The sequence below is a fragment of the Equus przewalskii genome, chromosome 32 (genome assembly GCF_037783145.1).
Source record: "Equus przewalskii isolate Varuska chromosome 32, EquPr2, whole genome shotgun sequence".
Classification (NCBI taxonomy): Eukaryota; Metazoa; Chordata; class Mammalia; order Perissodactyla; family Equidae; genus Equus; species Equus przewalskii.
Window position 1 is genome coordinate 4,387,606 of NC_091862.1, and position 11,027 is coordinate 4,398,632.

At 37.9% G+C, this 11,027-nt stretch overlaps 1 protein-coding gene across 4 annotated transcripts in view; it reads left to right on the plus strand.

Annotated features, from left to right (window-relative positions):
- The window catches only part of C32H6orf118 (chromosome 32 C6orf118 homolog), a 19,516-nt gene extending 13,493 nt beyond the window's left edge, over positions 1 to 6,023 (plus strand). For all 4 annotated transcript variants that reach the window (XM_070603244.1, XM_070603246.1, XM_070603243.1 and 1 more), the window contains 5 exons: positions 657 to 715; positions 2,503 to 2,684; positions 3,758 to 3,811; positions 4,360 to 4,421; positions 5,791 to 6,023. In XM_070603244.1, the coding sequence (XP_070459345.1) occupies positions 657 to 715; positions 2,503 to 2,684; positions 3,758 to 3,811; positions 4,360 to 4,421; positions 5,791 to 5,899 (466 nt within the window). In that variant the 3' untranslated portion in view covers positions 5,900 to 6,023. The remainder of the gene's footprint in view (positions 1 to 656; positions 716 to 2,502; positions 2,685 to 3,757; positions 3,812 to 4,359; positions 4,422 to 5,790) is intronic.
- The last annotated feature ends 5,004 nt before the right edge of the window (positions 6,024 to 11,027 follow it).

Here is an 11,027-nt window from a genome sequence, read left to right on the forward strand (position 1 = left end):
CCCTTCTAGATTTGCAGCATTAAGCCATTTGTGGTTTTGATGTTTTTAACCAAATCACAGTGAATACCTCAGTGTATGCAATATTTATTAGATTCCTTTTTTCTCTCTCTGTAAATCTGTTAGAAATAAGATAGTTGATTTAGTTTATTTTGAACCAGGAAGAGGATCCATTGCAAAGGTTTTTATTTTCTTCTTTTAATATTTCTTGTATTTTATTTTTAGTTTAAATATAGTGGAATTAGTAAATTGTATCTGTGGAATGAAATCATAATGCACAGGGAAAATACAATGTATATTCCAACATCAGTAAGATCTTTCTATTGCCCTTGATTTGTTGTTTGCCTCCGAGTGTAAAATATTTTCTTTGCCTCCTTGCTTCTTAGAAATTCAGGTCACAAAATAATATCAATAAACTCTATTGTAAATCATGTATTTTACGTTAACTAGTTCCTTTAATTAGTAGTTTACGCAATCTTGGTAAGAAAGTGTTTTCTCATTTATCTAGCTTGACTTAGTCTCTCATTTTATGTATATCGTAAATTTTCTTTTTTGCTAGAAACTAATAAGATCAGTTTTTATTTCTCAATTAGAAAAAAGATGAAAGAAAAAAGTGCCAATGGGGTTCTAATGTTTCACTATTTTTTATCAAACCGTAGACTCAGAAGTGAGTTAGAGTTGGAGCGTGTCTTGCTACAATCTGCTAAGGAAAAATCAGGCAAGTGATGTTCTTCTGACATATGTTTGTCTGGGACTTTTGGGTGAGGAATCTTCAAACCTGGTCCCCTGTTCACGGCCTCCTGCTATTAGTTATTTGAAAGAGTTTTCCAGACAGATTATTCAATTTTATTCATTTACTTTTTCCCATCAAGTTGTTTAGAAATAATCTAAGACTTCATTTAATCTGAAGTGGTTTAAATGAAATACTTTAAAGACACAAGGAAGCAGTTGGTCTCTGTAAGAACTTCCGTCAGGGTTAAAAGTTTATTATTTCAGTTTCTTTTCTTTTGGGCACCTTTGATTATTTAGTTTCTCTGTACCCAGAGACAGTGTCTCCATCATTTCATTATTCTTTACAATCTTTGTGGGGTTTTTTTTGTTGTTTTTTTTTAAAGATTCGCACCTGAGCTAACAACTGTTGCCAATCTTCTTTTTTTTCTTCTGCTTTTTCTCCCCAAATACCCCCAGCACATAGTTGTATATTTTAGTTGTGGGTCCTTCTGGTTGTGGCATGTGGGACGCTGCCTCAGCATGGCCTGACGAGTGGTGCCATGTCCGTGTCCAGGATCTGAACCAGGGAAACCCTGGGCCGCTGAAGCAGAGCACGTGAACTTAACCACTCAGCTACAGGGCTGGCCCCAATCTTTGTGGTTTTTAGTGGAACATTGAATTAATTCAGGACCTTATGTAGAGAAAATTATGTCAAGTTTTGACCAAGACATTTGGAATACATCCTAAGGAAATTGACCAAATGATCTAAATATGGGAATCAGATCCCATGAGGAAATGTTGAAGGACTAAAAGTTGTTCACTCTGGAGGCCGGCTCCGTGGCTGGGTGGTTAAGTTCGTGCGCTCCGCTGCGGCGGCCCAGGGTTCGGATCCTGGGCGCGAACATGGCACTGCTCGTCAGGCCACGTTGAGGCGGCGTCCCACATCCTACAACTAGAAGGACGTGCAACCAAGATATACAACTGTGTACAGGACGGGGTTTGGGGAGATAAAGCAGAAAAAAAAAATTGGCAACAGTTGTTAGCCCTGGTGCCAATCTTTGGGGGGGAGGGGGAGGAAGGAAGATTAAAAGAAAAAAAAAAGTTCATTCTGGAGAAAGTGCCTTGAAATACATGCTGGGTCTTAAAAAGGGAACCGTGAGCACCTGTTCAATGGATCCTCACGGGACTGAAGCAGAGGAAGTGGAGCTGTGGCCTCTTGTGGCTTTCAGGGTAACAGCAATGAAGGCAGCCCATTCTGGTTTACAGACCCTTTACGTTTTTATTCTTAGGTCAAAGAAGTCGGCTTTAATGGATCACAGTGCGTTTCTAAGGCTGGCCGAGTTCGGGATGCCAGTCAGTGGTAGAGGCCTTGACAGGGCTGTGAGTGTGTTCCTGACAGGGAAGGTGGCCAGTGCGTCACCAAGGCTCCGAGGATCCTTATTTCTATTTCTTTAGTTTCAGCTGCCTATCTGCTAAATCAGGATAATGATGGTACTTCCTTATCAGGTTTATTGTGAGGATCAGATGTGATGACTCATGAGACCCTCGAGCACAGAGCCTGCCACAGTGTAGTCCCTCTGCCCATGCATTCTTCGAGTCATTATTACTTGTGAGAAAGAATACACGGTTCATGGGAAAGTAACATTTTATGAATATTGATGTGCTCAGAGTTTGAGTTACATCATATTTTATAGCTATATGTAACATACCTAATATTGTTAATAATACATACTATATTAATAAAGGCTGAGAGACTAAACACAGTCATACTTTGCTTTTAAAAATTATTTCCAGAATCATCCAAGAAAAAAGTAATGGATGAGGAGAACCTTAGTCTTATAGAGAAGGTTGAGAAGACGAGGTGTGAAATACTTAATAAATGGGATGAAATTCAAGCTCTTGAAAGAGAAATTAAAACAACTTTGGTTCATACTGGAATTTCACACATCACTGAGAACAAGATTAAAAGCATAGAGGTAGGCAATTTATTTATTTGAATGTTTACATTGTGCTTTTGCTTGAAAACCTTGGGAAACACATGAAGCAACTCGATTTTACCATAGGGTAAAAAAACAATGTAAAATTTGGTCCACATATGTTTTCATTTCAAAACATTTATAGCAAATGATTAGAATAATTACAACTTAGCTAAAACAAAAAAAATGAGGGTGATAAAAATTCTGTGGAGCTCTGTTAAGGGTCAAATTGGATCTCTTTCAGGTAAATTGATGTGTTTTAGAATTTAACAATTTTGTATAGAAAATGCTTGTCATAAAAATAATGGCTGCCATCACATAGTGTCTAATATGTACTAATTAGTTTAAGCTGAATCTCAGAGAAGTTAAGTAACTTGCCAAATATGACACAGTTTGGAGATAGCAAAGCCGAGAACAAGCTTAGTTTCTTTTTGGGCTCCAAAGTCCTTATAATTTCTGTTGTGCCACATTAACTCCATACTTAGATTTTTAGTTAGGTGTACAATTATGCTGGAAGATAGGAATTAGTTACTGCCATTGAAAGGAGAGCCTACTGTATTCAAAGTAGTCTTTAACAATTATTGCTAATCACTTTCTTGATAAACAATATAAAGTAAATTGTAAGTTTTGATATGCTGTGGTGTCCTGCTTATGGTTACACTGAGCCAGGTTCTGCACAAATAAAAATTTATTATAACATATATTATATATTGCTGGTATATATGTGACATTGACATTTGTATTTTTATATTGTATCCAGCCACCTTAACAAAATCTCTTACTAGTTCTGAAAAGTGAAGAATTCTTCTGCTTTGGAATTTGCCTACAATTCTCTAGTGTTTTGCAAAATCAAGCCCACCTCTTTTAGTTTTTGACCAAGAGGGCCAGAATCTTAGTGCATGTCCTTCACGTCATGCTCTATTTATTCATCTGTTTTTAAATGGTGTGCTATTGGTACTTTTGAAATTAGAATAACAGCATTCACATAATACTTTTTCTTCTATAAATGGGGAAAAATATTTAACAAATATTCTTAACCAACTATCTTTCTTTTAAAACCACTTCTCCTTCAGACTGAAACGATAAAATTGGACACAGCAAATAAAATTCTAAGGAAGAAAATACTTGTAAGTTTTTATGAATCAATGTTTTTAACAAAAATATTTTCACTAGTGCCTTCTGGTATTGGGTTGTAAACCAAATAAGAAAATATGCATTATCTTTCTAAATGATAACTTTTGGTAATGCTAGGAATATCCGGCTATGCAGACATTAGCTTAAAACTGGACATATTTAAGCTAGTGTATTAATGAAAAAAATAAACATTCTTTTTTAATAGTTGAATGTGCCAATCCGAATCGACCATTTCTTTAACCCTTCCACACATAACAATTAATTGTGATGAGTTTATTCAGTGACAAGGAATATAATGGACTGGCTCCCCTAACAACTATTAGGATACCCCTCCAAAATACATGCTAACAATTTGTTGCATAATAGATTATAGTTCTGTTTCTATTACATATGTGTATCTTTCTATATTACATATAATATGAATTATTATGTTATGCTTGATTCTAGGAGTGGTAATCTCTTTGGATTCAATATTACTGTTGTTATATATGACCAGTATCATGCCATTTTACATGACCAAATGACTTTTACTTTTTGGTAGATTATTGAAAACCATTTGAAGCAGAGCATGAAGAAGAATAAGATGAGTGAGGAGGAGCAGCAGTAAGTATTGATTCCATGATAAAAGAATTGACATAATCTCACGCTATTCCCAAAATCACCCATTCAAAACTAGATTAGGCTAGACAATACTTTTGAAGTGTTTACATTCGTGAGTGTTAACTTTAAATATGCATGTGACCTCCTTTCCTGTGCTTGAGAAGGCTTAGCCCACGATTTAAATCTCAATCTGTATATATTACTTAGCAATATAAAAATAAATTCTTTGGAAAAAGCTCAAGAGTTGAGGGTGAATTCTCATGGGAGGGGGGTCAGGAAAGTGGAAAGTCACATGGCTGAGGATGGCTTACTTTTCTCAAATTATATGGTTTCCAGAGATATTAAATCTTTGAAAAACCTATACCTGCTTTACTCTAAAAATTTTAATTTAAAAATGAAATGGCTGATTTATATTATCTGTTACATAAGTTTAGACTTTATATAGTTAATTTTCTTAGAGTTGGTACTACAATTCAAATCTCGGGATTTGGTAAGGCTGCGAGGAACAGAAAAACATTGGTGGTTTACATATGGAAAGGGCTTATTTCTATCAACAGCGAAAAGACATTTATTTGTAGGTGGCCTATGTTCAATGATATCATCAAGGAGCCAGGGCTCTTCCATCTTCCTTCCCAGTTCTCCTTGAGTGTGATTTTCCTCCTCAGGGCCTCAGTATGGGCTGTCTTCAGGCATTGGGTCCATGTCCCATGGGGGAAGAAAGGGGAAAGTGAAGGTCAAATGGCAAAGAGCTTCTCATCTTGAAGCTTTTCTGCTTTATTTAGAAAGGAAAGCCCTTCGCGGGAACTTCCACCCGTATCTCATGGACAGCGTCATGTCTCAAGGCCATCCTTAGCTGTAAGGAGCATGTCAAATTAAAATGGAGCATTCCACTTCTCAGTGTACGTGGTAGAGAAAGTCAGAGGGGAAAAGATATTAGAGTGGGTGCTGGAGCTGCATGAGCCATACAAGTGGATGCAGGTTTTGTGGGGCATTATATCATGTTGGGTGTCTTCAGAGGAAAAGAATGTAAAATTACAAATACAAAATTGGGAAGGCTCCTTCCATAGCCTTGGCAATGAAAGTGCATGAACCTGAAGTTTAAATATCATTGTCTTCAAGGTAAATCCACCTCTGCTGTCACACCATACTTAATCTGGAAAATGCTGTAGGGGATTCTTCCCATATACAGAGAGAATCTTTGCTGCACTCAAGGCCAAACTCTACTAAAATATTCTTTAAAATGAAAGTGGAGGATTGCAAAGTCTCACTGTGTGTTTTTGAGTAAACGTGTCCTAAAAATAATTATTTTGAAATTTTCCTTTATGCTTAATGTGCTGTTTTCTAATCTATTGTATTCATTTGTTATTTTAAGGAACTTCTGGGAATTTATTAAAGAATTTGTAAAATTTAAAGAAGCAGACAATAACTCCCAAGTGAATGGAAAAATGACCTATGAAAATTTACAGCCACCATGTACATAGCGTCGATGCTTGCAGATGTGTATATTAATGAAGATACATTTCATTTTGTTGGTTTTAATCTCTAATAAAATTAATGTGGTATATGTATCTTCAGATATTGAAATAAATACATGTATGCCTTTGATTAATTTTTCTTTTGTATACATCTTCATCACAATAATACTTCTTGGAGCATTTTCTGCTTTCATTTAATAACTTTCTCCAGGGAAAAATACTTTGAATCATTTGATAGGAATAAGAATTTCAGCATCACTGCAGTATAGACCAAACTTGTTTCTTATTTGCCAAAGCAAGGATATATATGGGCATTTAATAAAATGTAGTAGTCATCTAATTAATATTCATTTAATTAAATAATGATACACTACTCTACAAATATTACAACACTAGCATAGTGCTTTGCATGGCAGGTGTCTCAGCTGATTGTTATCTTTGTGACAACATTGTGACTTGGGATTTTTTTATCTCTACTTTGCCTATGATCTGGTCTGAGCACTTGGAGTAAATGCAAGTCTGATTTCTTCGGACATTCGTATATAGGACTGTTGTGAAGATTAAATGTAAGTGGTGAAATACAAAGACGAGGGATTTAATCCTAACTTAAAATATTAAAGTTTGAGTTCAGAAAGCAAGAAAGAGATAAACAGCGTTTGCTTTCTATGGACCAGGAGGTTGATATTAGGGAGGTGTGTTCATTACAGCTCTCTTTGCAATCATTAGCTTTCCTTGGGGCACGATTCGTTCTGCTTTTAGAGATAAAATGACGGCAGCTGAAACCGAAAAATTTTTACCATATATAGAAATAAATTGGATTTTATTAATGTTTGTTGAATTCTCTATGTTCAAGTTCCTTTCTATTGGTTATTTATGTTCACTAGAATCTTATTGAGTAGGTACCATATTTGCCATACATGTAGGGGAAAGAATGAAAATGTGAAATGGTGAATTGATTTTTTTAGACTACACTGTCAATAATAAAGCTAGGATGCGAACCAAGATTTGGCTTGCTCAGTTCCTAAACTCTTATCACTGCCTCACGCTGTGTCATTTATATACACCACCAGACAAGATACAGGGAAATGAGTATACGTTGTCAAAGAGTGACATAAAGACCGCTAAAACTAAAAAGAAACAGACCGACAAACAAAGCTGAAATTATTTGCTTGCTAAGCAAGGGAGAGCCATTCACTCAAGAGACAAGGTTCAGAGAGAATCCAATTTGAAAGTGGAGGAGCTGGATATAGGGGCCAAAGTGGCATGTTATTTCATTTAAGAGGATTTTGGACATTACGCCTTGAGTGTATTTTTAGGATGGGGATGGGTGCTAGAAAGTTCTTTTTTCCATTGGCCATTATCCTGGCTATGGTCAGAATAGCACTGTTTTCAAAGAGATATGAGATGGGTTATAATAAAGCCTTGTCAAGATCAAAGTCTTGTAGCATGCACTTGAGTATGTGTATCCTTGGGACTGATAAATTTTTCGTTTAAAAACAGGTAAGCAGGGGGGCTGGCCCCGTGGCCGAGTGGTTAAGTTAGCGCGCTCCGCTGCAGGCGGCTCAGTGTTTCGTTGGTTCGAATCCTGGGCGGACATGGCGCTGCTCATCAAACCACGCTGGGGCAGCGTCCCACATGCCACAACTAGAAGGACCCGCAACGAAGAATATACAGCTATGTACTGGGGGGCTGTGGGGAGAAAAAGGAAAAAAAAAAATAAAACCTTTAAAAAAATAATAAAATAAAATAAAAACAGATAAGTAAGGGCTGGCCCAGTGGTGCAGTTGTTTAGTGGGCATGTTCTGTTTTGGTGGCCTAGGGTTCTCCAGTTCAGATCCCGGGTGCAGACATGGCAAGGCTTGGCAAGCCATGCTGTGGTAGGCATCCCACATATAAAAAGTAGAGGAAGGTGGGCATGGATGTTAGCTCAGGGCCAGTTTTCCTCAACAAAAAGAGGAGGATTGGCAGCAGATGTTAGCTCAGGGCTAATCTTCCTAAAAAATAAATAAATAAACAAAACAGATAAGTAATCCTGCTATTCATTCATTACTCAAACAACATTCATTAGATCAACATTCAAATATATTTCAGACAGTTTGCTAGTTGCTAGAAATATAGAAATGAAGACATGGTCCCAATCCTTAGAAAGTTTGCAGTTTGTTGCACAGATTTTTGAAAAGAATAGCAACAAAAAAGAAAATATGATAAAACTAAGTGCATAGAAGGAGGCGGACAGCCAAACCCTCACCCACTGCTGGAGAATGTGTAAATTGATATGAACAGGTTGGAATGTAATTTGGAAACAAGCTGTGTGGCTCACTGAATATCTGTGTGTTTCCAAAATATCGCAGCCCTCCTTGCGTGAGGGCCATGTAACTTGCTTGGGCCAGTGTGGGATGGTTGTGATAACATATGACAAGAAAGGTGAGCTCTGGAAAGATTAGCTCACTTGTGGAAAGAAATATAAGGGAATCCAGAGTCAGGAATTTGGACTTCTCAGTGTAGGGAAAGCTGACCACTTTGAGTCACCAGGTTTAAGAGACGAAATTTTAAAAATCTATACCCTGATTAAATGTCTGAAAGTGAAGAGTAAATTATAGGTGTGGCCTTTCCAGCAAAGCCCCATAGCCTCCAGGAAGCTGTCTTTGAATTGAGAAGTAGAGATGGGCAATGGAGAGGAGAAAGCAAAGAAAAAGATCTGAGAGCATCTCTAAGCGGACTGTGGATACACAGAACCAACTGGAGGCAAACGGATTGGACCTCTGCTGAGTTTTTAAGGGAGTTTTACTGCCAAGGAAATCAGGAACCTCAGATAAGAAAGTCCATTACTGTGCAAAATCTTTAACCACTCTTGGTCCCCTGGACTCCCATGAAGAGGAGTGGGAAAGAAGCTGAGAAAACTTTATATCCCCCAAGGGAACATGCTCCCAAAGCCCACTGCACATGTGCCCAAGGAGGGGACAAAGGAGAGCCAGGCCAGCTAAAAGTGTAATGAACAAGAGAGCTCCACTCAGATGCAGAACTGGGACCTAACCGCGGACTTCCGCTTGCTCCTTGGTAGGAGCCCCTTACAATGTCTTCTCTGCAGGGCTTCAGAAATCCCATAGATGAAGGACTGCTGAGTGTGTGCCCTCTCACCCTTTCCGCGTGAAAATCTCTTTGCAAATTTATTATAATTATACTGGTTCTCAAGAAATGGAGAGACCATTGTGTCTCCCTCAGAGATCTTGGACTTCGAGCAGCCCTGGAGATGCTCAGGGAGAGGAAATCCTTGTAAGTACTGGAATTCCGGGGAGGAAAGTGTGAAGAGGCAAGGGGCATTGACACGGAAGAGCAGGTCTCACTGTGCTCCCAGCACCTCATACGGTGGGGGGGGAAGTCGAGGAAGCGTCTTATCCTAACGATAAAGTGCAGAGCTGGAGAACGGTGATGTTCTTATCAGTGAACATCAAAATTTATTATGACATCGCTCTCACTTGCAATCTGCTTTGTTTTTTGATGTGGAAACTGAAGGAGGGGGCTGAGGTTAGAGCATGAACTCGGCTTCTGCCCCCACACCATCACAAGGTCTGTGAGTGTTAACACCATCTTGTGTGTGGATTGGAGAAAAAAATGGTGAGGATTTTCTAAGGAATTACATTTATTTTCTGTTTATACTAAAGCAAGGTTTACAGATCAAGTCACATAAAACGCAAACTCTAATTATAAACGCAAACGTTTTAAGTATTGCAAGGGCCTATTTTCTAGACATTTTAGACTCGTTAAAGAAATGCTACTTTTGTTTCTATGCAGAGCTAAAGCCGTTTCTCCTCTCAGTCCTCATGGTAGCTCTGAAGCAAGCACTAAGCTAAGACAAAAAGTAAATGTGCATCTCAATGGTCTTGATTTCAACTGCTTCTTAGATTTTCTGAGAATTTGTGAGAATAATCAACTAGGACTCTTTAAAGTGCAGAACTCTTTTTAAGGGAGAGCAAGGAATCTAAGTTAGTATCATTAAAAAAAAAAGAGATCCAGCCCGTGGCTGAGTGGTTAAGTTTGTGCACTCTGCTTGGGCGGCCCAGGGTTTCACTGGTTTGGATCCTGGGCGCGGACATGGCACCGCTCGTCAGGCCATCCTGAGGCGGCGTCCCACATGCCACAACTAGAAGGATCACGACTACAGTATACAGCTATGGAGTGGGGGGCTTGAGGGAGAAGATGAAGAAGAAGAAGAAAGAAAGATTGGCAACAGATGTTAGCTCAGGTGCCAATCTCTATCAACATTCATTTTTGGCATGTTTACTTATTCCTGCCAATCTTTATTTTCCCAGTTTTTTTTTTTTAACACATCTTTCACAAAAATAAATTATCTGGCCTTCTTTGCTTAAACTATTGTTTAATATGTTTAATATGTTTCCCCATGTTACCTCTTCTCGGTAAGAAGCAACTTTTTAGTACCATTTATTGGACAATCCTTTCAAAATAATGGAAATATTACTATTGATAACAATACACACACACACACATATAAAATAAAAATATATGTTTGATCAGACCAGATGACTTTAAACTTCTCTTCCAATTCTAGATGTCTATGGATTCTAAATCAAGAAGCTTGTTTTAAAGATTTAGAACAAAAAAGCAATTAGATGAAGGGATTTGTCCAAGATTCCAAAGCAAGTCAAAGGGATAATTAGAACTAAGACTGAGACAGTCTAATCTTTCAGACCATCCCTTCAACACATTGTCAGTCTTGAGGAAGGACATGTGCCACACAGCGTTTTCCAAAAATATCGCATTTTCCTTTTTAGCATCTCTTGGGACTTGTGCATTTATAGACATAGTGAAGTCTTGGTCTGAGTCCCGCGGATCCCTCTCCTGTCTCTGTGATATGGGAAAAAGAATAAGAACAGAAGATATAGGTAGTGGAAGGAATTGGGGAAATGCTCAAGGAGAAGGCATTAAAAGGAGCAGAATAGAGTGTCTTAGCACCAAAATATTTCTAGATGATGTTTCAAATTGCATAGCATCTCAGAAGATTACTGTGCATTTAATAATGTTTTATCACAAGGTCAAATACACCCAATTACTCTGTATTTTTATCAAACGATTCTGAAACATATTCACGAAAAAATTTATATTCCCATTAATAAGA